We start from the raw sequence: 26,984 nt of genomic DNA, 5'->3' as shown, positions 1-26,984 counted from the left end.
AAGACTCTGGTAGCTTTTCTGCCAGAGATGGTTCACGAGCTCTCGTTCTCCATGGTTCTGTGTTAGGGGAGCTGGTCGGATGCTGGTCCCTGGCCCTGAACCGTAATACCGAGTGATTTGTCTGCAGCACGTTGTGTTTGTGCCATTATTACGAGCCTCTTCATAAATTTGGTTACATTATACCTACATGAAGCCCCAAATACATTTTACAAAAACGTTGACGGAGGCGTAAAATCAGCCAAAGTCACATTTATTGTGCCAACAGGTGTCCGTGATATTAATGACTTTTCCCACCCCAGATCTTCTGCTCGGACCTCCCTACATTTCACCTATTGAGCCATTACCAAATATTTTTGGTCCAGTGAATATTATTTTGTATTTTTGATTCCTCTGTGAAAAGATGTTTTATTTAGGCAGAGCTCCCCCATATAAAGCTTCACGGCCCCGTCCCCACCTCCATCACGTCCCTTGTCTTTCATTCCTGACATTATCTCTTATGGAAGAACCTGTGTAGAAACTTCTTGCGCTCCACTCTCTCTTTCCGGGGATTGCGTTCCTCAGACATCCGGAAGTTGACGTTCAGTAAGACTTTGTGTATCAGGTTCAGGAACTGCAGATGTCTCCCCAGGGTCTTCAGATTGTCCTCACTTGTGTAGTTCTCTACCGAGAAGATTTCTTCAGCCCCCATCCCTTCAAACATGTCACGGAATTTAGAGAAGGGGCCGCTGGTCTTGTGGGTGAGGACGATGATGGGGAAGATTCCTGTGTAGTGGATAAAAAACCATTACAATAAGGAGAAGTGAACGACCCCTCAATAATCATAGTGCAGCCAAAAAGCGAGACAAGCCAAGACGACAGATTTGGGAGACTTACCCACCCAGCGCCATGTGCTGCCTGGATTTACGGGGGTCAGTATTGGCCATACACTTCTCTATATGAGGGACCTAAGAGCATCTTCTACCTCTCTATACTCGGGGCTTATTTACACAATCTTCCTCTCTACATTGGGGTCTATATGCACATTTTGATGGCTTTACTGGGGTCATACATGTAACTTTTGCCTCTCTTTATCCTGGTGGTCTTTTGCACCTTCTACTTCTTTATACTGGGGGCCTATCTGTTCCTTCTGTCTCTCTATACTAATGGTTTTATGTACCTTTTTCCTGTCTATACTGGGGGTCTATATCTAGCTTCTTCTTTTTAAAAACTGACCGTCGTCCAAACATAAACTAGGTCTGAACAGGTGCTTACCTAGAGTCACCAACTCATATACAATCAAACAAATAAAGCAACACTCTGTAGCACCATAACATGAAAATATGAAATATAGAAATTGAATTACTGCACTAGAAATATGAAAAATTGAGAATGCTTAGCGCATAAATTGGCCAATTCATGTGTATCTGGCAGCCACGTTAAGGAGATTTTCGTTGCCAGAACCTAACAATGCCAATCCTCTCTTAGCCTAAAATCTATCCTGTTTATGTGTAGCTTTCATCTCTTTGTAGGGGGAGCCTCTATGTAGTTTCTGCCTCTATACTGGGATCTATAAGTGCCTTGTATCTCTCTATACTGGGGCTCTACAAGTACCTTTTATCCCTCTATATTGGGGTCCCTGTGTAGCTTCTCTTTATATTGGGGGGCCTATGTAGCTTCTGCCTCTATGCTGCGATCTATAAGCACCGTCAGCCTCTCTCTATACAGGGGGCCATTACGCACCATCCATGTATCAGTCATATGTAATGCTGTGCTCACTTCTTACCTGTTAGGTCTCGACAGATTTTAAGGAACGTCTTGATTTCTTCGAACTCATTAGCGGCAATGTCCCTCTTCACGCTGTAACAACAGTAATTTTATGGTTTCCCGTGTGCATCTGGTCACCCTGATATGTCTTCAGTTCAGCAGCATTCACCCCTCCATCCTTATAGTGTCCATGTTTGATGATGCATGGTGCATGCAGTCGTTACCCCTGTTATTACTGACATTTACAGTATATATTCCCTCATATACAGACTCGATCTGCTGGAGATTGCAGATCCAGATAGTAATGGGCACTGTACATGAGCGGTGTCGTGCTTGGCCTTCACTAAGATGAAGATCCATCTCTCGGGGTGTCATTGACACCAGACAGAATTCCAAGATATTATCCTACCTGTAAACGAACACCGGCACAATAACATTGCTAAAGTTTGGCTCGATTTCAGCATCTTCCAAGCGATTCAACACTTCATCAAACTCCTTTGTCCATTCCACTCCTTCGTTCAATGGGACAAAATTCGCTGGAGAATTAGAAAATAGAAACATAGAAGCAAATAGATGTATACAGATGATAGTGATGCTGAAAAGAAAATATCACATTCTAAAATAATCCAAACAATGAGGAACATAATATGGGGAAGAGAGGGCCCTAGAAGCAATCCATGTGTGAAAAGGGCCACATGAGGAGAAGACTGTGGGGCCAAGAAGGACATGGAGAAGTCTGAGAAAAGGGGCGGCATGAGAAGTCTGTGGGGCAAAGAAGGACACGGAAAAGTTTGAGAAAAGGGAAGCATGGGGAGAAGTCTGTGGGGCAAAGAAGGACATGGAAAAGTTTGAGAAAAGGGAAGCATGGGGAGAAGTCTGTGGAGCAAAGAAGAACACGGAAAAGTCTGAGAAAAGGGAAGCATGGGGAGAAGTCTGTGGGGCAAAGAAGGACACGGAGAAGTCTGAGAAAAGGGAAGCATGAGGAGAAGTCTGTGGGGCAAAGAAGGACATGGAGAATTTTGAGAAAAGGGAAGCATGAGGAGAAGTCTGCAGGGCAAAGAAGGACACGGAGAAGTCTGAGAAAAGGCAAACATGGGGAGAAGTCTGCTGGGCAAAGAAGAATACGGGGAGCTCTGAGAAAAGGGAAGCATGGGGAGAAGTCTGTGGGGCTAAGAAGGACATGGGGAGCTCTGAGAAAAGGGAAGCATGGGGTGAAGTCTGGAGCAAAGAAGGACATGGAGAAGTCTGAGAAAAGGGAAGCATGGGGAGAAGTCTGTGGGGCAAAGAAGGACACGGAGAAGTCTGAGAAAAGGGAAGCATGAGAAGTCTGTGGGGCAAAGAAGGACACGGAGAAGTCTGAGAAAAGGGAAGCATGAGAAGTCTGGGGGGCAAGGAAGGACACGGAAAAGTCTGAGAAAAGGGAAGCATGAGAAGTCTGTGGGGCAAGGAAGGACACGGAAAAGTCTGAGAAAAGGGAAGCATGAGAAGTCTGTGGGGCAAAGAAGGATACGGAGAAGTCTAAGAAAAGGGAAGCATGAGGGGAAGTCTGGGGCAAAGAAGGACACAGAGAAGTCTGAGAAAAGGCAAACATGGGGAGAAGTCTGCTGGGCAAAGAAGAATTCGGGGAGCTCTGAGAAAAGGAAAGCATGGGGGGAAGTCTATGGAGCAAAGAAGGACATGGAGAAGTCTGAGAAAAGGGAAGCATGGGGAGAAGTCTGTGGAGCAAAGAAGGACATGGAGAAGTCTGAGAAAAGGGAAGCATGAGGAGAAGTCTGCGGGGCAAAGAAGGACATGGAGAAGTCTGAGAAAAGGGAAGCATGAGGAGAAGTCTGCGGGGCAAAGAAGGACATGGAGAAGTCTGAGAAAAGGGAAGCATGGGGAGAAGTCTGTGGAGCAAAGAAGGACACGGAGAAGTCTGAGAAAAGGGAAGCATTATGAGAAGTCTGTGTGAGAAAAGGGTAAAGTGGGCCCTGGGGGCAGCATTGAGGAGGAAAGAGTAACACAGGGAGCAGTCATCATGACAAAGCAGACAGCAAAGAAAAATTGTGTGAGAAAGTGGGTGGTATGGGGAGAGATCTGTGTGGATAAGATGGTGGCACAGGGAGCAGACTGTGAGAGAGAACAAGAGCAACATGGGGATAACCTGTAAAGAAAGTGGAGAACAAGGTGTTCTGTGATAAGTTTTGGAGCATGAGGGAGCAGTATGTGTGAGAACAAGAGAAGCATTGGATACCGACCACGGTATTATTTATGTGAAACTCCTCATTCACACAACACAAGGATTTTAAGCTCTTGCTGTCCGCCCGGTGGGTTCCTGGTTCTCGGTGATGTCATCTTTTTTGGCGCGCAGACACTTAATCAATTATCAATATTGCATTTAGTAAGGTTTTAATTGATCGTGAATAAATTATATTTAAACCCTTCCTGACATAGGATATAATAGTAATTGATATTTATTGGGTGGGGGTGCATTGAGGATCTGAGCCTCTCAAGTGGGTGCAGGCTTCATTATACAGCCATCACCTGCCTCTAACAGCAGCGACTGAGCGACGCCCAACACAGATATTCAACCATTTAGATGTAGCTGCCAATCTCTGACATCAGAATTTAGATTGCCGCATTCTATCTTTGTGCCCAGTGAGATCCAGGATGCAGCCAGTGGCCTAACAAAGGCCTAGCTCAATTGCCAAGTACATCAGTATAAAGTGCAAGTAATCAAATGATCACAGGTTTTAGTCTATAGGGGACAAGACAATTAAAAGTGTGAACAACAAGACAGATGAGATAAAATAAACCAATACCACTCCCTGAGGAAGCATTGCGAAACTTGTGGTGGAGGACGAGCAGAGAACTTTGATACTATGGCTTTATGGTCCTTTAATTATGGATGTGACGCCTTCTCTGTGATCTTTGTGACATTTTAGATTATTTACTCTTGTTATTCCATCATTCATTATGAGCTAAACTCTATTTTATTGTGAAAGTTAAATAAAAAAAGTTTTAACAATTAAAAATAAAACATAAGAGTTTAAATCACACCCCTCCTCCCAATTTAAAAAAAAACAGAAATAAAATAATAAAAAATAAACATATTTGGTATTTTTGTGTCCATAAGAGTCCAATTTATTACTTTTTATTTCTACTGCAAAATAGTGTTAATAAAAATACCAGCCCCCCCATTAAAAAAAAAATCCCACATACGGCTCCATGGAAAAATAAAGTTCTGGGTCTCGATGAGCAATAAACACAATGAACCCTGACGGTAACATTTTCAGACAATGGTAGAATTGCATTGTTTTCTACTTTTTATCCTCTTGGATTTTTTTCCCATTTTCCCCGACATTAAAGGTAAAATTAATGGTGTCATTGAAACCTTGAGTCATCCTACAAAAATCAAGCCCCATCCGGCTGTAGAGAGGGGAAAATAGAAAAGTGATGTCTCTTTTAAGAAGGGGCGGAAAAATCAATGTGAAATTGTCAGAGACAGGAAGGGGTGAACAGTTCTCAAGTCACAGGTGTTGGGATCACTCGACAGATCCTGTGCAGGATCATCCTTCAGTCATATGTTTAGCTTTAATGTGACGTAACAACATTCATGGGAAATTTTAGGGGGACGGAGGGGATAATCAGGAGACGTATCCATTAGGGTCTGCTGTGGGTCCCGTTTTTCCCATCCCGGACTTTGACCTGATACCAAATTTGGGTTTTCTGCATTTTTCCCCTAATGAATGGGACTTACCCAGCTGGGTGTAAAACTCCCCGGCCTCAAAGGGGTTTAGCGTGGCGCATCCTCGGTTGTCCACCATGGTGATGGTGTTGGTGAGTGGGTAGGTTCTCCTGACCGTGGTGAGGCCGCCGTCGGCCGAGCCAGACTCAGCGTGGACTGTGAACTCCTTATCATGGAGGGCATATTTACAGGAGTTGATTAGGGAGGATTTCCCGTGTCCCAGGAAGCCCATCAGCTGGATGAGGACCTGATTGTAGCCCTGGTTTCCCAGGGGGCAGTTATTCAGGGTGTAAGATGCAATATATTCCTTCAGCTGGCCAATATCCATATCTGACCTAGGACCGGGTGTTCACACACGAGGCGAAACAATAGAAGTGAAAGTAAATGAATTTCCAAGAAGGAGGAGGAGGCTCCATGTGAGGACAGGAAGGAGAGGGGAATGTAGTAATGATAACGTCTGATTTGTTCTGCTGGAAAAATCCAACACTTGTTTTTTAGTTATTGGTATCTTTTTCAGTGTCACCATCTATAGTATAAATATTAGTTTGGGTTCTGGTCAATAAGCAGAACATTGGGCTGGTGTGTAGTGATCTGTAGTTATCACATCTCTGCAGCCATCTCGATATCAGCTCAGGTAGGATGACAGACGGGGTCCATGTGAATCCCCCACAGCTGATATCTATAGGGAGAGGCGTAGAGACTATATGGAGAGATAATATCTATAGGGAGAGGCGTAGAGACTTTACTGAGAGCTCATATCTATAGGGAGAGGCGTAGAGACTTTACTGAGAGCTCATATCTATAGGGAGAGGTATAGAGACTATATGGAGAGCTCATATCGATGTGGAGAGGTATAGAGACTATATGGAGAGCTGATATCTATAGGGAGAGGTGTAGAGACTATATGGAGAGATAATATCTATAGGGAGAGGCGTAGAGACTATATGGAGAGATAATATCTATAGGGAGAGGCGTAGAGACTTTACTGAGAGCTCATATCTATAGGGAGAGGTATAGAGACTATATGGAGAGCTCATATCGATGTGGAGAGGTATAGAGACTATATGGAGAGCTGATATCTATAGGGAGAGGTATAGAGACTATATGGAGAGCTGATATCTATAGGGAGAGGTATAGAGACTATATGGAGAGCTGATATCGATATGGAGAGGTATAGAGACTATGGAGAGCTAATATCGATATGGAGAGGTATAGAGACTATGGAGAGCTGATATCTATAGGGAAAGGTATAGAGACTATATGGAGAGCTGATATCTATAGGGAGAGGCATAGAGAATATATGGAGAGCTGATATCTATAGGGAAAGGTATAAAGACTATATGGAGAGCTGATATCTATAGGGAGAGGTATAGAGACTATGGAGAGCTGATATCTATAGGGAGCGGTATAGAGAATATATGGAGAGCTGATATCTATAGGGAGCGGTATAGAGAATATATGGAGAGCTGATATCTATAGGGAGAGGTATAAAGACTATATGGAGAGCCGATATCTATAGGGAGAGGCATATAGACTATATGGAGAGCTAATATCTATAGGGAGAGATATGGAGACTATATGGAGAGCTGATATCTATAGGGAGAGGTATAAAGACTATATGGAGAGCTGATATCTATAGGGAGAGGTATAAAGACTATATGGAGAGCCGATATCTATAGGGAGAGGTATAAAGACTATATGGAGAGCCGATATCTATAGGGAGAGGCATATAGACTATATGGAGAGCTAATATCTATAGGGAGAGATATGGAGACTATATGGAGAGCTGATATCTATAGGGAGAGGTATAAAGACTATATGGAGAGCTGATATCTATAGGGAGAGGTATAAAGACTATATGGAGAGCTGATATCTATAGGGAGAGGTATAAAGACTATATGTAGAGCTGATATCTATAGGGAGAGGTATAGAGATTATGGAGAGCTGATATATATAGGGAGAGGTATAGAGACTATGGAGAGCTGATATCTATAGGGAGCAGTATAGAGACTTTTTGGAGAGCTGATATCTATAGGGCGAGGTATAGAGACTATATGGAGAGCTGATATCTGTAGGGAGGTATAGAGACTATATGGAGAGCTGATATCTATAAGGAGAGGTATAGAGACTATATGGAGAGCTGATATCTATAGGGAGAGGCATAGAGACTATACGAAGAGCTGATATCTATAAGGAGAGGCATATAGATTATATGGAGAGCTAATATCTATAGGGAGAGGTATAAAGACTATGGAGAGCTGATATCTATAGGGAGAGGTATAGAGACTATGGAGAGCTGATATCTATAGGGAGAGATATAGAGACTATATGGAGAGCTGATATCTATAGGGAGAGGTATAGAGACTATGGAGAGCTGATATCTATAGGGAGCGGTAGGTATAAAGACTGTTGTGAGTTCTGTTTTTGGGCTCCCTCTGGTGGTTACAGATGGTACTGGGTGATTTGTGTTCTGCTGTCTCTGGTGTCTGTTCTATCAGGATATGGGAGTTTCCTATTTAACCGGGCCTTCTTGTCATTTCCTGGCCGGCTATCAAGGTTATCAGAGTGTTTTGTTACCTCAGCTTCTGGCTTCAGTAATCTTCAGGACAAGCTAAGTTTTGATTTTCTTGCTCCACGCTTTGCTTTATTTTTGTCTTGTCCAGCTTGCATATAATTGTTTCTTTGCTGCTGGTTGCTCTAGTGGGCTGTAATTGCTCCTCATGTTCCATGAGTTGGAACATGAGTTCAAGTAATTTCAGGATGGTTTTTTGAAGGGTTTTTTGCTGACCGCACAGTTTACTTTTGTATCCTCTGCTATCTAGTTTTAGCGGGCCTCATTTTGCTGAATCTGTTTTCATACTGCGTATGTGCCTTCCTCTCATTTCACCGTCATTATATGTGGGGGGCTGCTATTTCTGTGGGGTATTTCTCTGGAGGCAAGAGAGGTCTGTGTTTCTTCTAATAGGGGAAGTTAGATCTTCGGCTGGTGCGAGACGTCTAGGATCAACGTAGGCACGTTCCCCGGCTATTATTATTTGTGTGTTTAGGTTTAGGGTCGCGGTCAGCTCATGTTCCATCACCCTAGAGCTCGTTTGTGCTTGTCCTTTTGTGATTCCCTGCCATTGGGATCATGACAAAAGACTATATGAGAGCTGATATCTATAGGGAAAGGTATAGAGACTATATGGAGAGCTGATATCTATAGGGAGAGGTATAGAGACTATATGGAGAGCTGATATCTATAGGGAGATGTATAGAGACTATATGGAGAGCTGATATCTATAGGGAGAGGTATAGAGACTATATGGAGAGCTGATATCTATAGGGAGAGGCATATAGATTATATGGAGAGCTGATATCTATAGGGAGAGGTATATAGACTATACGGAGAGCTGATATCTATAGGGAGAGGTATAAAGACTATATGGAGAGCTGATATCTATAGGGAGAGGTATAAAGACTATATGGAGAGTTGATATCTATAGGGAGAGGCATATAGATTATATGGAGAGCTGATATCTATAGGGAGAGGTATAGAGACTGGAGAGCTGATATCTATAGGGAGCAGCATAGAGACTTTTTGGAGAGCTGATATCTATAGGGAGAGGTATAGAGACTATATGGAGAGCTGATATCTATAGGGAGAGATATAGAGACTATATGGAGAGCTGATATCTATAGGGAGAGGTATAAAGACTATATGGAGAGCTGATATCTATAGGGAGAGGTATAGAGACTATGGAGAGCTGATATCTATAGGGAGCAGTATAGAGACTTTTTGGAGAGCTGATATCTATAGGGAGAGGTATAGAGACTATATGGAGAGCTGATATATATAGGGAGAGATATAGAGACTATATGGAGAGCTGATATCTATAGGGAGAGGTATAGAGACTATGGAGAGCTGATATCTATAGGGAGAGGTAGGTATAAAGACTATATGGAGAGCTGATATCTATAGGGAGAGGTATAGAGACTATATGGAGAGCTGATATCTATAGGGAGAGGTATAGAGACTATATGGAGAGCTGATATCTATAGGGAGAGGTATAGAGACCATATGGAGAGCTGATATCTATAAGGAGAGGCATATAGATTATATGGAGAGCTGATATCTATAGGGAGAGGTATGTAGACTATATGGAGAGCTGATATCTATAGGGAGAGGTATAAAGACTATATGGAGAGCTGATATCTATAGGGAGAGGTATAGAGACTATGGAGAGCTGATATCTATAGGGAGAGGTATATATACTATACAGAGAGCTGAAATCTATAGGTAGAGGTATAGAAACTATATGGAGAGCTGATATCTATAGGAAGAGGCAGAGAGACTATATGGAGAGCTGATATCTATAGATACAGGTATAGAGACTATACGGAGAGCTGAAATCTATAGTTAGACGTATAGAGACTATATGGAGATTTGATATCTATAAGAAGAGGTATAGAGACTATATTGAGAGCTGATATCTATAGGGAGAGGCATAGAGACTATATGGAGAGCTGATATCTATAGGGAGAGGCATAGAGACTATAGGGAGAGCTGATATCTATAGGGAGATGTATAGAGACTATATGGAGAGCTGATATCTACAGGAGAGGCATAGATACTATAGGGAGAGGCATAGAGACTATATGGAGATCTGATATCTATAGGGAGAGGCATAGAGACTATATGGAGAGCTAATATCTATAGGGAGAGGCATAGAGACTATGGAGAGCTAATATCTATAGGGAGAGGTATAGAGACTATATGGAGAGCTAATTTCTATAGGGAGAGGTATAGAGACTATATGGAGAGCTGCTACCCTATAGGGAGAGGTATAGAGTCTATATGGAGAGATAATATCTATAGGGAGAGGTGTAGAGACTAAATTGAGAGCTGATATCTATAGAGAGAGTTATAGATACTATATGGAGAGCTGATATCTATAGGGAGAGGCATAGAGACTATATGGAGAGTTAATATCTACAGGGAGAGGTATAGAGACTATATGGAGAGCTGATATCTATAGGGAGAGGCATAGAGACTATATGGAGAGCTAATATCTATAGGGAGAGGCATAGAGACTATAGGGAGAGCTGATATCTATAGGTAGATGCATAGAGACTATATGGAGAGCTAATATCTACAGGGAGAGGCATAGAGATTGTATGGAGAGCAGATATATATAGGGAGAGGTATACAGATTATATGGTGAGCTGATATCTATAGGTAGAGAATATAGGGAGAGCTGACATCTCTAGAGAGAGGTATAGAGACTATGTGGAGAGCTGATATCTATAGGAAGAGGCAGAGAGACTATATGGAGAGCTGATATCTATAGGGAGAGGTATAGAGACTATATGGAGAGCTGATATCTATAGGGAGAGTTATAGAAACTATATGAAGAGCTGATATCTATAGGGAGAGGCATATAAACTATATGGAGAGCTGATATCTCTACGGTGAGGTATAGAGACTATAAGGAAAGCTGACATCTATAGGGAGCGGTATAGAAACTATGGAGAGCTAATATCTGTAGAGAGAGGTGTAGAGACTAAATTGAGAGCTAATTTCTATAGGGAGAGGTATAGAGACTATATGGAGAGCTGCTACCCTATAGGGAGAGGTATAGAGTCTATATGGAGAGATAATATCTATAGGGAGAGGTGTAGAGACTAAATTGAGAGCTGATATCTATAGGGAGAGTTATAGATACTATATGGAGAGCTGATATCTATAGGGAGAGGTGTAGAGACTATATGGAGAGCTGATATTTCTAGGGAGAGGCATAGTCACTATATGGAGAGCTGATATCTATAGGGAGAGGTATAGAGACTATATGGAAAGCTGATATCTATAGGGAGAGGTGTAGAGACTATATGGAGGGCTGATATCTATAGGGAGAGATATAAAGACTATATGGAGAGCGAATATCTATAGGGAGAGGCATAGAGACTATGGAGAGCTGATATCTATAGGGAGAGGCATAGAGACTATATGGAGAGCTGATATCTATAGGGAGAGGTATAGAGACTATATGGAGAGCTGATATCTATAGGGAGAGGCATAGAGACTATATGGAGAGCTGATATCTATAGGGAGAGGCATAGAGACTATATGGAAAGCTGATATCTATAGGGAGAGGTATAAAGACTATATGGAGAGCGAATATCTATAGGGAGAGGCATAGAGGCTATTGAGAGCTGATATCTATAGGGAGAGGCATAGAGACTATATGGAGAGCTGATATATATAGGGAGAGGCATAGAGACTATATGGAGAGCTGATATCTATAGGGAGAGGTAAAGAGACTATATGGAGAGCTGATATCTATAGGGAGAGGCATAGAGACTATATGGAAAGCTGATATCTATAGGGAGAGGTAAAGAGACTATAAAGAGAGCTGATACAGTGCCTTGCGTAAATATTTGGCCCCCTGCAACTTTTCAACCTTTTCCCACATATCAGGCTTCAAACATAAAGATACCAAATGTAAATTTTTGGTGAAGAATCAACAACAAGTGGAACACGATTGTGAAGTTGAACGATATTTATTGGTTATTTTAAATTTTTGTGGAAATTCAAAAACTGAAAAGTGGGGCGTGCAATATTATTCGTCCCCTGTAACTTAATACTTTGTTGCGCCCCTCTTGCTGCGATTACAAGTCTCTTGGGGTTTGTCTCTATCAGTTTTGTACATGGAGAGACTGAAATTCTCGCCCGTTCTTCCTCGGCAAACAGCTGGAGCTCAGTGAGGTTTGATGGAGATCGTTTGTGAACAGCAGTTTTCAGCTCTTTCCACAGATTCACGATTGGATTGAGGTCTGGACTGTGACTTGGCCGTTCTAACACCTGGATACGTTTATTTGTGAACCATTCCGTTGTAGATTTTGCTTTATGTTTGCGATCATTGTCTTGTTGGAAGACAAATCTCCGTCCCAGTCTCAGGTCTTTTGCAGACTCCAACAGGTTTTCTTCAAGAATGTTCCTGTATTTGGCTCCATCCATCTTCCCATCAATTTTAACCATCTTCCCTGTCCCTGCTGAAGAAAAGCAGGCCCAAACCATGATGCTGCCACCACCATGTTTGACAGTGGGGATGGTGTGTTCAGGGTGATGAGCTGTGTTGCCTTTACGCCAAATATATTGCTTGGCATTGTTGCCAAAAAGTTCCATTTTGGTTTGATCTGACCAGAGCACCTTCTTCCACATGTTTGATGTCTCCCAGGTGGCTTGTTGCAAACTTTAACACTTTTTATGGATATCTTTGAGAAATGGCTTTCTTCTTCCCACTCTTCCATAAAGGCCAGATTTGTGCAGTGTACGACTGATTGTTGTCCTATGGACAGACTGTCCCACCTCAGCTGTAGATCTCTGCAGTTCATCCAGAGTGATCACTGCATAGGGAGCATCAATAGTAAAACGTGGGTCACACATGTCAAACACTATGTTTGACAAGTGTGACCAACCTGTCAATCAGTTTTCCAAGCGATGCTACAGATCGCTTGGAAAACGCTAATTTCTGCGGCAATTCCAGACGTGTGCACATAGCCTTATAGGGAGACTTGATCACACACAGGTGGATTATATTTATCATCATTAGGCATTTAGGACAACATTGGATCATTCAGAGATCCACAATGAACTTCTGGAGGGAGTTTGCTGCACTGAAAGTAAAGGGGACGAATAATATTGCACGCCCCACTTTTCAGTTTTTGAATTTCCACTAAAATTTAAAATAACCAATACATTTTGTTCAACTTCACAATTGTGTTCCACTTGTTGTTGATTCTTGACTAACAATTTACATTTGGTATCTTTATGTTTGAAGCCTGATATGTGGGAAAAGGCTGAAAAGTTCCAGGGGGCCGAATACTTTCGCAAGGCACTGTATCTATAGGTAGAGGCATAGAGACTATATGGAGAGCTGATATCTATAGGTGGAGGTATGGAGACTACATGGAGAGCTGATATCTATTGGGAGAGGTATAGAGACTACATGGAGAGCTGATATCTATAGGTGGAGGTATGGAGACTACATGGAGAGCTGATATCTATAGGGAGAGGCATAGAGACTATATGGAGAACTGATATCTATAGGTGGAGGTATGGAGACTACATGGAGAGCTGATATCTATTGGGAGAGGTATAGAGACTACATGGAGAGCTGATATCTATTGGGAGAGGCATAGAGACTATATGGAGAGCTGATATCTATAGGGAGAGGCATAGAGACTATATGGAGAGCTGATATCTATAGGTGGAGGTATGGAGACTACATGGAGAGCTGATATCTATTGGGAGAGGTATAAAGACTATATGGAGAGCTGATATCTATAGGGAGAGGCTGTGAGGCAGTGACTGGTGTTACATGTGAGGGTCACTGTATGTTCCCTCCAGGATGCGCGTGGAGGCGTATTGAGGCCATGAGAGGACATTGAAGTCACAAGCATGGTTGCAATGCAGACTAAAGTGAGTATAGGTCTTGGACATGCTGTTGGTCCAAGGCAAATTTAGGGAAAACCTGCTCTTGGCTTTTGTGTTTTGAAACAGATTACAGGACGGTAGTGTTGCAGTCTGTTTCATTCCTGGCCGAGTTTTCCATATGGCTGAAGGCCACAGGTTGCTAGGTAAAAACCCTGCAGTATAGGCTTTGGGTGTGTCAGGTTCAGAGAGTGTCAGGCTAATGTCTGGAGGAGTGCAGAGCAGGAGGCTCTGCAGAGCTCCACCTGTGTGAGGCACCACAGGCCAGCAGAGCCAAACAGCCAAGGCAGCTGAAAACCCTGGCACCCCACAGCGTATACAGTGGTGCAGTTGCCCATGGCACCTGGTCTCAGGAGGTGGACTAGCATGTTTAGTGACTGTAAACTGAAGGATACGGTTCCTGGTTGCGATACGGAGGATATCATGTACTGTGTAATGCTGTAAGTAAAGAGATTTTAACACAGCGGAGCAGTCGTCCATGGTAACTGGTCAGAGGTGGACTGGCGTGTTTAGCGACTGTAATCCAGAAGATATGTGCCTGGCTATGGTCCAGACGATTTCTTGTGCTGTGTTTATATGAGTTGAACATTAAAGAGACGTTTTGCTTTGAATTTTGCTGGGTCACTGCCTCATCACTGCCCAGAGTGCTACCGCTGCACTATATATAGGTGGAAAGAATGTGAGAAGTCTGAACTGAGGCATACCCCAAAGCGTACTGCATGTCAGTGACTAAGCCTGCAACGCTACAGCTGAAGCCTGCTAACAAAATGCAGGCACTTTTGAAGCAGTTGGTCCTCTCAGCAGCAGGAGCAAAAGGTGTTGCAATGGCGGCAGGAGCGTCAACAGGAGGCGCTGCAGTTTCAATGTCAACAAGAAAAGAAACGTCAGCAGGAGCAGCAGCAATTGCAGTTGTATCAGCAGCAACAAAAGACTAATGAGCTGATCCTGCAGCAGGTAACGGCTATGCGAGAGGCACACTCCACAATGACCCATATCCGTTCTGAGGCCTGGTTCAATGTCTGGCCAGCGCTGAAGAAGATGGTGCCTCAGAACGACATGGAGGCCTTCCTCACCCTCCTCGAACACACTGCAGAGCGGGAGAGCTTTCCGATGCCACAGTGGGCTGAAGTGGTGGCCCCTTTCCTGACAGTAGATGCCCAGGAGGCCTTCCTGGACCTCAGTCGGGAGGATGCCCTGGACTATGAGAAGCTGAGAGGTGAGATCCTTGCCTGACTGGGAATTAATACATATGTGCGGGCTCAGCGGGTATATCAGTGGTCCTTTGTGAAGTCTCGCCCCACCAGGTTTCAGAGATATGTCTTGCTGCAGTTGGTAAAAAATGGCTCCAGCCTGAGGCATTAACACCGTCCCAGATGGTAGAGAGGGTGGTGGTCGACCAGCTGGTAAGGGTTCTACCAGCAGCCATACAGCATTAAGTGGGACAAGGGGACCCAGGTGGTTAGTCTGGTAGAGCAGTATACAGTAACTCAGGACTTTATACGGGACACGGCTCCACTTAGGCTGACACGTAAGGCCCCACCGGCTCCGGAGTCAGGGAAAACCTCTGTTGGGGCTAACTCGGACTGAGCCCGGGTTAAGGGGGTAACCCGAAGTGAAGGTGACAGATGTCCCGTTTCCCGTAAAATAGCCCTAAGGTATAGAGGTATAGTCGTGCCACTGCAATCAGGTGCTGGCGGTGCCAAGGTCCTGGACATGTGGCGGCTAACTGCCCCCTGATATCTGAACCCATGGACTGTGGGTATTACCGAATGTCTGTGTATGCCCAGCAAGTCTGTAACACCACAACAGGCACTGCAGACTGCGAACCCCAGCTGTGCCAGGTACTCGTGAATGGGTACCAAACAGAGGCCGTCCTGGACTCGATGAGCATTGTGACTTTAGTCCATGGGTCCCTTCTTGCCGGGGACAATCCCAAAGGACGGTAAGTGGATGTGATGGGTATCCATGGGGAAATCCCAGAGTACCCAACGGAGAAGGATAATTTTCCCACAACATGTGGGGACACTAAACATAGTGGGAAGTGGTGAAGACCCTTCCATATGGGGCTATATTGGGAAGAGACTTGTCTCTGTTCTGGTCCTTGTGGGAGACCAGGGTCAATCCTCTCAAGGTAAATGTTCCAGGTCTAGAACCCGAAGATCCCAAGTCAGGGATATATGCCACAGGGGTCACCAACCTAGGGACAGAGTATAACCCCAGGACCCAGGGTCCCATGCAGAGGTGCAGGTATAAAAAATGCACATATAAAAAGAAAGCCAGGAAGAAATTGGAGTGTGTGGTCGCGGAGGTGACTGGGGACATACACACGAGGAACTCTCTGGCACCGGCCAAGGATGTGGCCAGGGGTCAGGGTAAAATGGATAGAGCTCTCACTAGACAACAGCATTGGGAGGAAAAGGTTCAAGTGCAACGTGGTACGGATGCATGCCCGGAGTTGCCCTGGTGGACCTCGACGTCTAGGCGGGATGTAGTTATCGAGGCACGGGTAAGTGTATGGAGGAAACGGTACCAAGTACCTGAAGGCAGGTACTTAGGTCACGGCATGAGCTGCAGGGTTAGTGAACCCCAAATAAACAATAAAAAAGTCGAGACCACCCAAAACGCCCAAATCTACAGTCAGGAAAGTGGGCGTGTCTTCTGCAACAGAGAACGGAGAGATGGGTGGTCACGTAACAAAGTATGGAGGGGAAACACAAAGGGGAGGGATGAATGCGTCAACTGATGGTTCCGGTCCCTACTTTGGTTTCTCAGTACAGTGTCGGGCAGGGAGGTCACAGGGTGATGCTGATGCCCTGTCACGCACCCATGTTGGGTGGCAAGTGTTCAACTCCACAGGTTTCAACAAAGGAGGGGGTATGTGAGGCAGTGACTGGTGTTATATGTGAGGGTCGCTATACGATCCCCCCCAGGATGCGCATGGAGGCGTATTGAGGCTATGAGAGGGCATTGCAGTCACAGTCATTGCTGTGGTTGCAATGCAGACTAAAGTGAGTATAGGTCTTGGACATGCTGGTTGTCCAAGGCAGATTTATGGAAAACCTGCTCTGGGCTTTTGTGTATTGAAACAGACTACAGGACGGTAGTGGTGCAGTCTGTTTCATTCCAGGCCATGTTTTCCATGTGGATGAAGGCCACAGGTTGCTAGTTAAGAACCCTGCAGTATAGGATTTGGGTGTGTCAGGGTCAGAGAGTGTCAGTCTGGTATTGGCAGGAGTACAGAGCAGGAGGCTCCGCAGAACACCATGCTGTGTGAGGCAACAGAGGCCAGCGAAGCCAAACGGCCAAGGCAGCTGAAAAGTCTGGCACCCCAGAGTGTACACAGCGGTCCAGTTGCCCACGGGAACTTGTCTCAGGAGGTGGACTGGCGTGTTTAGTGACTGTAAACTGGAGAATGATTCCCGCCTGCGATCTGGAGGATATCGTATTTAGTGACTAATCTAGAGGATATCATATACTGTGTAATGCTGTCACTAAAGAGACATTAACACGGTGGTGCAGTCGCCCACGGCAACCGGTCAGAGGTGGACTGGCGTATTTAGTGACTGTAATCCAGAGGATATGTGCCCGGCTGCGATCTGGAGGATATCGTGTGCTGTGTTTTTATGAGTTGAACATTAAAGATACGTTTTGCTTTGAACTTAGTGTGGTCACTACCTCATCACTGCACAGAGGGCAACTACTGCACTACAAGGCATAGAGACTATATGGAGAGCTGATATCTGTAGGTAGAGGCATAGAGGATATATGTACAAGCACAATATTGTGGCTCAGTGATTAGCACTTTATGGTGGCTCAGTGGTTAGCACGGTATAGTGGCTCAGGGGTTCATATTGTATGGTGGATCAGTGGTTAACATTATATGGTGGCTCAGTGAATAGCACTATATGGTGGCTGAGTGTTTATCACTATATGGTGGCTCAGTGTTTAGCACTGTTTTCTGGCTAAGTGGTTAACACCGTATGCTGGCTGAGAGGTTAGCACTATATAGTGGCTCAGTGATTAGGTCTATATGGTGGCTAAGTTGGTAGCACTGTATGGCAGCTCAGTTTTTAGCACTATATGGTGGCTGAGTGTTAAGCATTATATGGTGGCTCAGTAGTTACCACTGTATGGTGGCTCAGTAGTTACAACTGTATGGTGGCTCAGTAGTTAACACTATATATTGCCTGAGTGGTTAGAACTATATGGTGGCACATTGGTTAGCGCTATATGGTGCCTGAGTGGTTAGCACTATATGGTGGCTCAGTGGTTAGCACTATATGGTGCCTGAGTGGTTAGCACTATATGGTGGCTCAGTGGTTAGCACTATATGGTGGTTAGCACTATATGGTGGCTCAGTGGTTAGCACTATATGGTGGCTCAGTGGTTTGTACTATATGGTGGCTCAGTGGTTAGCACTATATGGTGGCTCAGTGGTTAGCACTACATGGCGTCTCAGTGGTTAGCACTATATGGTGGCTCAGTGGTTAGCACTATATGGTGGCTCAGTGGTTAGCACTATATGGTGGCTCAGTGGTTAGTTCTATATGGTGGCTCAGTGGTTAGCACTGTATGGTGGCTCAGTGGTTAGCACTGGTGCATTGCAGCGCTGGGGTCCAGGATTCAAATTCCAAGGAAATATCTGCAAGGAGGTTGTGGGTTTCATCAGGTTTACTTCTAAATTCCAAAGACAAAGTGATAGGGAATGTGGATTGTGAGCTCCAGAAGTGACAGTGATCTCTGTACAGCTCTGCAGCATATGTTGGCGCTATATAGAAGGACAACAGGTATAATTAGTGGATGACTTTTAATGGTCTATGGCTGCTGGGAAAACTCTACCTGTCTGTTGGCGCCACCTGCAGTTGTAACTGAGAATCTCGCCCCCCTCATTTTTGTTTTTTCAGTTATTTTTCATTATCTTGGCACAATTTGGGGACGTACTAAATAGAATGAAGAAAAGGAATAATGAAAAGGAATGAACGTAACAACTTATAAGTCCAAAGAGATCAAGAGGTATTATAGATTTCTTATGCATCTTGGATATGAAATGAATATGATTTATATGTAGATAATTAGGAAATACAGGGTGGGCCATGTATATGGATACAGCTAAATGAAATGGGAATGGTTGGTGATATCAACTTGCTGTTTGTGGCACATTAGTATATGGGAGGGGGAAAACTTTTCAAGATGGGGGTGACCATGGCGGCCATTTTGAAGTCAGCCATCTTGAATCCAACTTTATTTTTTCCAATGGGACCAGGGTCATGTGACACATCAAACTTTTTGAGAATTTCACAAGACAAACACTGGTGAGCTTGGTTTTAACATAACTTTATTCTTTCATGTGCTGGCATTTCTTCTGTGATGTTGCTATCAGTGTGTCAAGAGTGGGAGAAGAGTGTTGCATTGAGAATCCAACACAATGGGCAGCACTTTAAACACATTTTATAAGTGGTCAGAAACATGTAAATAACTCATGAAAGAATAAAGTTACATTAAAACCAAGCACCTCATTGTTTGTCTTGTGAAATTCTCAATAAGTTTGATGTCACATGACCCTCTTCCCATTGGAAAAAATAAAATTGGATCCAAAATGGCCGATTTCAAAATGGCCGCCATGGTGACCACCCATCTTGAAAAGTTTTCCCCCTCCTATATACTAATGTGCCACAAACAGGAAGCAGATGTCACCAACCATTCCCATTTTATTTAGTTGTATCCATATAAATGGCCCACCCTGTATATTTCATGTTCATTCCTCACCTATGAAGCTCAGGGAATATAATATACACCTGTTTATATGGGATCTGTGTTGATTTCCTAATTGTCTACATATAATTCATGTTCAGTTCATATCCAAGATGCCTAAGAAATCTATAATACAGTCATTGCCAAAAGTATTGACACCCCTGCAATTCTGTCAGATAATACTCAGTTTCTTCCTGAAAATGATTGCAAACACAAATTCTTTGTTATTATTATCTTCATTTAATTTGTCTTAAATGAAAAAAACACAAAAAGAATTGCCCTAAAGCCAAATTAGATATAATTCCACACCAAACATAAAAAGGGGGTGGACAAAAGTATTGGCACTGTTCGAAAAATCCTGTGATGCTTCTGTAATTAGTGTAATTAACAGCACCTGTAACTTACCTGTGGCACCTAACAGGTGTTGGCAATAACTAAATCACACTTGCAGCCAGTTGACATGGATTAAAGTTGACTCAACCTCCGTCCTGTGTCCTTGTGTGACCACATTGAGCATGGAGAAAAGAAAGAAGACCAAAGAACTGTCTGAGGACTTGAGAAACCAAATTGTGAGGAAGCATGAGCAATCTCAAGACTACAAGTCCATCTCCAAAGACCTGAATGTTCCTGTGTCTACCGTTTGCAGTGTCATCAAGAAGTGTAAAGCCCATGGCACTGTGGCTAACCTCCCTAGATGTGGACGAAAAAGAAAAATTGACAAGAGATTTCAACGCAAGATTGTGCGGATGTTGGATAAAGAACCTCGACTAACATCCAAACAAGTTCAAGCTGCCCTGCAGTCCGAGGGTACAACAGTGTCAACCCGTACTATCCGTCGGCATCTGAATGAAAAGGGACTGTATGGTAGGAGACCCAGGAAGACCCCACTTCTTACCCCGAGACATAAAAAAGCCAGGCTGGAGTTTGCCAAAACTTACCTGAAAAAGCCTAAAACGTTTTGGAAGAATGTTCTCTGGTCAGATGAGACAAAAGTAGAGCTTTTTGGGCAAAGGCATCAACATAGAGTTTACAGGAGAAAAAAAGAGGCATTCAAAGAAAAGAACACGGTCCCTACAGTCAAACATGGCGGAGGTTCCCTGATGTTTTGGGGTTGCTTTGCTGCCTCTGGCACTGGACTGCTTGACCGTGTGCATGGCATTATGAAGTCTGAAGACTACCAACAAATTTTGCAGCATAATGTAGGGCCCAGTGTGAGAAAGCAGGGTCTCCCTCAGAGGTCATGGGTCTTCCAGCAGGACAATGACCCAAAACACTTCAAAAAGCACTAGAAAATGGTTTGAGAGAAAGCACTAGAGACTTCTAAGGTGGCCAGCAATGAGTCCAGAGCTGAATCCCATAGAACACCTGTGGAGAGATCTGAAAATGGCAGTTTGGAGAAGGCAGCCTTCAAATATCAGGGACCTGGAGCAGTTTGCCAAGGAAGAATGGTCTAAAATTCCAGCAGAGTTTTGTAAGAAACTCATTGATGGTTACCGGAAGCGGTTGGTCGCAGGTATTTTGGCTAAAGGTTGTGCAACCAAGTATTAGGCTGAGGGTGCCAATACTTTTGTCTGGCCCATTTTTGGAGTTTCGTGTGAAATGATCAATATTTTGATTTTTGCTTCATTCTCTTTTGTGTTTTTTATTTAAGACAAATTAAATGATGATAATACTAAAGAATTTGTGATTGCAATCATTGTCAGGAAGAAACTGAGTATTATCTGACAGAATTGCAGGGGTGTCAATACTTTTGGCCATGACTGTACCTCTTCATCTCTTTGGACCTATAAGTTATTATGTTCATTCTTTTTCCTTATTTTTTTCTTCATTCTTTTTGGTACATCCCGTGAATAATGCAGATAATGTTACAGAACATGGTGTATTGCGTCACAGCACAGCTTCTGGACTGATTGTGGGTCTCGCTGCAGAGAAGTGTTCACACCCTGCAGATATTGTCACCAAGGTGGGGGTAATAATCTCCGCAATACAATCTGCAAACACTTCGATGAACTCTGGGAGAAGATACAAACTCCCCGCAGATGTTCCCCTGGTCAGATCTGAACCCAGGACCGCACACTGCAAAACAACCAGCAAATGCGGAGAGACATTACATCAGAGGAAATCTGCAAAACTGAAAGAGAAACTGGAGTCCTGATACCAGACAGCAACAGTGCAGGAGGGATACTACACCCAGCCCCTGCCGGATTACCAGCCGCCCCCCGACACCTGACTCAGGTCTGACCCCCTGAACACGTCTTCTAGCATTTTCTCCTGAGCCTGACGAGTGGAGCATGAGGAGGACGGTACGTACAGTCATAACGTTTGTTGTGAAGCCTGGAGGGGAGAGAACCTCGGTGTACAGAGATTTATCACGTTTTCCTGTGTAAATTAGAATCTGTTGTTTTATATGGTTTTTATCCAAGAGGGAACAATGAATGGTGGAGTCAGGTAGAAAATCTCTGAGCACGAGGAGCCGGCGAATATCATATCACACTAAAGTCTGGAAGGAGCCGTAATCATCAGATAAAGAGCTATACAACAAGAAACATATATACCATTCTACACAACATCCAACACTACAGCCGTACATCAGAAAACATACCGACCATCCTACACAACAACCAACACTACAGCAATACATCAGAAAACATACCATCCTACACAACAACCAACACTACAGCCGTACATCAGAAAACATACCGACCATCCTACACAACAACCAACACTACAGCAATACATCAGAAAACATACATACCGTCCTACACAACTAACACTACAGCCGTACATCAGAAAACATACCGACCATCCTACACAACATCCAACACTACAGCCATACATCAGAAAACATACATACCATGCTACACAACAACCAACACTACAGCCATACATCAGAAAACATACATACCATCCTACACAACTAACACTACAGCCATACATCAGAAAACATACATACCATCCTACACAACTAACACTACAGCCATACATCAGAAAACATACATACCATCCTACACAACTAACACTACAGCCGTACATCAGAAAACATACCGACCATCCTACACAACAACCAACACTACAGCCATACATCAGAAAACATACATACCATGCTACACAACAACCAACACTACAGCCGTACATCAGAAAACATACATACCATCCTACACAACAACCAACACTACAGCAATACATCAGAAAACATACCTACCATCCTACACAACATCCAACACTACAGCCGTACATCAGAAAACATACATACCATCCTACACAACTAACACTACAGCCATACATCAGAAAACATACATACCATCCTACACAACAACCAACACTACAGCCGTACATCAGAAAACATACATACCATGCTACACAACAACCAACACTACAGCCGTACATCAGAAAACATACATACCATCCTACACAACAACCAACACTACAGCAATACATCAGAAAACATACCTACCATCCTACACAACAACCAACACTACAGCAATACATCAGAAAACATACCTACCATCCTACACAACATCCAACACTACAGCCGTACATCAGAAAACATACATACCATCCTACACAACTAACACTACAGCCATACATCAGAAAACATACATACCATCCTACACAACAACCAACACTACAGCCATACATCAGAAAACATACATACCATCCTACACAACTAACACTACAGCCATACATCAGAAAACATACATACCATCCTACACAACTAACACTACAGCCATACATCAGAAAACATACATACCATCCTACACAACTAACACTACAGCCATACATCAGAAAACATACATACCATCCTACACAACAACCAACACTACAGCCATACATCAGAAAACATACATACCATGCTACACAACAACCAACACTACAGCCGTACATCAGAAAACATACATACCATCCTACACAACAACCAACACTACAGCAATACATCAGAAAACATACCTACCATCCTACACAACATCCAACACTACAGCCGTACATCAGAAAACATACATACCATCCTACACAACTAACACTACAGCCATACATCAGAAAACATACATACCATCCTACACAACAACCAACACTACAGCCGTACATCAGAAAACATACATACCATGCTACACAACAACCAACACTACAGCCGTACATCAGAAAACATACATACCATCCTACACAACAACCAACACTACAGCAATACATCAGAAAACATACATACCATCCTACACAACAACCAACACTACAGCCATACATCAGAAAACATACATACCATGCTACACAACAACCAACACTACAGCCGTACATCAGAAAACATACATACCATCCTACACAACAACCAACACTACAGCAATACATCAGAAAACATACCTACCATCCTACACAACATCCAACACTACAGCCGTACATCAGAAAACATACATACCATCCTACACAACTAACACTACAGCCATACATCAGAAAACATACATACCATCCTACACAACTAACACTACAGCCATACATCAGAAAACATACCGACCATCCTACACAACAACCAACACTACAGCCATACATCAGAAAACATACATACCATGCTACACAACAACCAACACTACAGCCGTACATCAGAAAACATACATACCATCCTACACAACAACCAACACTACAGCAATACATCAGAAAACATACCTACCATCCTACACAACATCCAACACTACAGCCGTACATCAGAAAACATACATACCATCCTACACAACTAACACTACAGCCATACATCAGAAAACATACATACCATCCTACACAACAACCAACACTACAGCCGTACATCAGAAAACATACCTACCATCCTACACAACAACCAACACTACAGCAATACATCAGAAAACATACCTACCATCCTACACAACATCCAACACTACAGCCATACATCAGAAAACATACATACCATCCTACACAACAACCAACACTACAGCCATACATCAGAAAACATACATACCATGCTACACAACAACCAACACTACAGCCGTACATCAGAAAACATACATACCATCCTACACAACAACCAACACTACAGCAATACATCAGAAAACATACCTACCATCCTACACAACATCCAACACTACAGCCGTACATCAGAAAACATACATACCATCCTACACAACATCCAACACTACAGCCGTACATCAGAAAACATACCTACCATCCTACACAACATCCAACACTACAGCCGTACATCAGAAAACATACATACCATCCTACACAACAACCAACACTACAGTCGTAAGTCAGAAACCATACATGCCATCCTACACAACACTACAGCCATACATCAGAAAACATACATACCATCCTACACAACAACGAACACTACAGCCGTAAGTCAGAAACCATACATGCCATCCTACACAACACTACAGCCATACATCAGAAAACATACATGCCATCCTACACAACAACCAACACTACAGCCGTACATCAGAAAACATACCTACCATCCTACACAACAACCAACACTACTGCCATACATCAGAAAACATACCTACCATCCTACACAACATCCAACACTACAGCCGTACATCAGAAAACATACATACCATCCTACACAACAACCAACACTACAGCAATACATCAGAAAACATACCTACCATCCTACACAACATCCAACACTACAGCCGTACATCAGAAAACATACATACCATCCTACACAACAACCAACACTACAGTCATACATCAGAAAACATACATACCATCCTACACAACATCCAACACTACAGCCGTACATCAGAAAACATACATACCATCCTACACAACAACCAACACTACAGCTGTACATCAGAAAACATACATACCATTCTACACAACATCCAACACTACAGGTGTACATCAGAAAAGATACATACCATCCTACATAACATCCAACACTACAGCAATACATCAGAAAACATACATACCATCCTACACAACAACCAACACTACAGTCATACATCAGAAAACATACATACCATCCTACACAACATCCAACACTACAGCTGTACATCAGAAAACATACATACCATCCTACACAACAACCAACACTACAGCCGTACATCAGAAAAGATACATACCATCCTACATAACATCCAACACTACAGCAATACATCAGAAAACATACATACCATCCTACACAACTAACACTACAGCCATACATCAGAAAACATACCGACCATCCTACACAACAACCAACACTACAGCCATACATCAGAAAACATACATACCATCCTACACAACAACCAACACTACAGCCGTACATCAGAAGAGATACATACCATCCTACACAACATACCAACACTACAGCCGTACATCAGAAAAGATACATACCATCCTACACAACAACCAACACTACAGCCGTACATCAGAAGAGATACCATCCTACACAACAACCAACACTACAGCCGTACATCAGAAAAGATACCATCCTACACAACAACCAACACTACAGCCGTACATCAGAAAAGATACATGCCATCCTACACAACAACCAACACTACAGCCGTACATCAGAAAAGATACATACCATCCTACACAACAACCAACACTACAGCTGTACATCAGAAAACATATATACCATCCTACACAACAACCAACACTACAGCCATACATCAGGAAACATACATACAATTCCACACAACAACCAACACTAGAACCATACAACAGGAAACATACATACCATCCTACACAACAACCAACACTACAGCCGTACATTACGAAACATATATACCATTCTATACAGCAACAAGCACTACAGCCATACATCAGGAAACATACATACCATCCAACATAGCAACCAGCACTACAGCCGTACATCAGAAAACATATATACCATCCTACATGACAACTAACCCTACAGCCGTACAACAGAAAACATACATTCCATCCTAGACAACAACCAACACTACAGCAATACATCAGGAAACATATATACCATCCTACACAACAACCAACACTACAGCCGTACATTACGAAACATATATACCATTCTATACAGCAACAAGCACTACAGCCATACATCAGGAAACATACATACCATCCAACATAGCAACCAGCACTACAGCCGTACATCAGAAAACATATATACCATCCTACATGACAACTAACCCTACAGCCATACAACAGGAAACATACATAAAATCCTACACAACAACCAACAATACATACCATCCTACACAACAACCAACACTACAGCCGTACAACAGGAAACATACATACCATCCTACACAACAAGCAACACTACAGCCGTACAACAGGAAACATACATACCATCCTACACAACAAGCAACACTACAGCCA

At 43.2% G+C, this 26,984-nt stretch overlaps 1 protein-coding gene across 1 annotated transcript; it reads right to left on the bottom strand.

Moving 5' to 3' along the window:
- Window positions 1-234: 234 nt before the first annotated feature.
- Window positions 235-5,847, bottom strand: LOC138645678 (uncharacterized). Its single transcript, XM_069735140.1, has 4 exons — window positions 5,483-5,847; window positions 2,153-2,279; window positions 1,763-1,836; window positions 235-762 (listed from the first exon to the last, which is right to left on the bottom strand). The coding sequence occupies exons 1-4, from the start codon at window positions 5,796-5,798 to the stop codon at window positions 488-490; spliced, it is 792 nt and encodes a 263-aa protein (XP_069591241.1). The 5' UTR covers window positions 5,799-5,847; the 3' UTR covers window positions 235-487.
- Window positions 5,848-26,984: the final 21,137 nt, after the last annotated feature.

This window comes from Ranitomeya imitator, chromosome 7 (genome assembly GCF_032444005.1).
Source record: "Ranitomeya imitator isolate aRanImi1 chromosome 7, aRanImi1.pri, whole genome shotgun sequence".
In the NCBI taxonomy this organism is placed as follows: domain Eukaryota; kingdom Metazoa; phylum Chordata; class Amphibia; order Anura; family Dendrobatidae; genus Ranitomeya; species Ranitomeya imitator.
The sequence above is the reverse complement of the archived record's forward strand: the minus strand, read 5'-3'. Positions and strand labels throughout refer to the sequence as shown.

Bases quoted from the DNA above. Each gene is read 5' to 3' on its own strand.
- LOC138645678 (XM_069735140.1), bottom strand. From the start codon at position 5,798: ATGGATATTGGCCAGCTGAAGGAATATATTGCATCTTACACCCTGAAT. The intron at 2,280-5,482 runs GTAAGTCCCATT...CTAATTCTCCAG, and splicing joins GGAGTTTTACACCCAGCTGG to CGAATTTTGTCCCATTGAAC. The intron at 763-1,762 runs GTAAGAAGTGAG...TCCACTACACAG, and splicing joins AATCTGTCGAGACCTAACAG to GAATCTTCCCCATCATCGTC.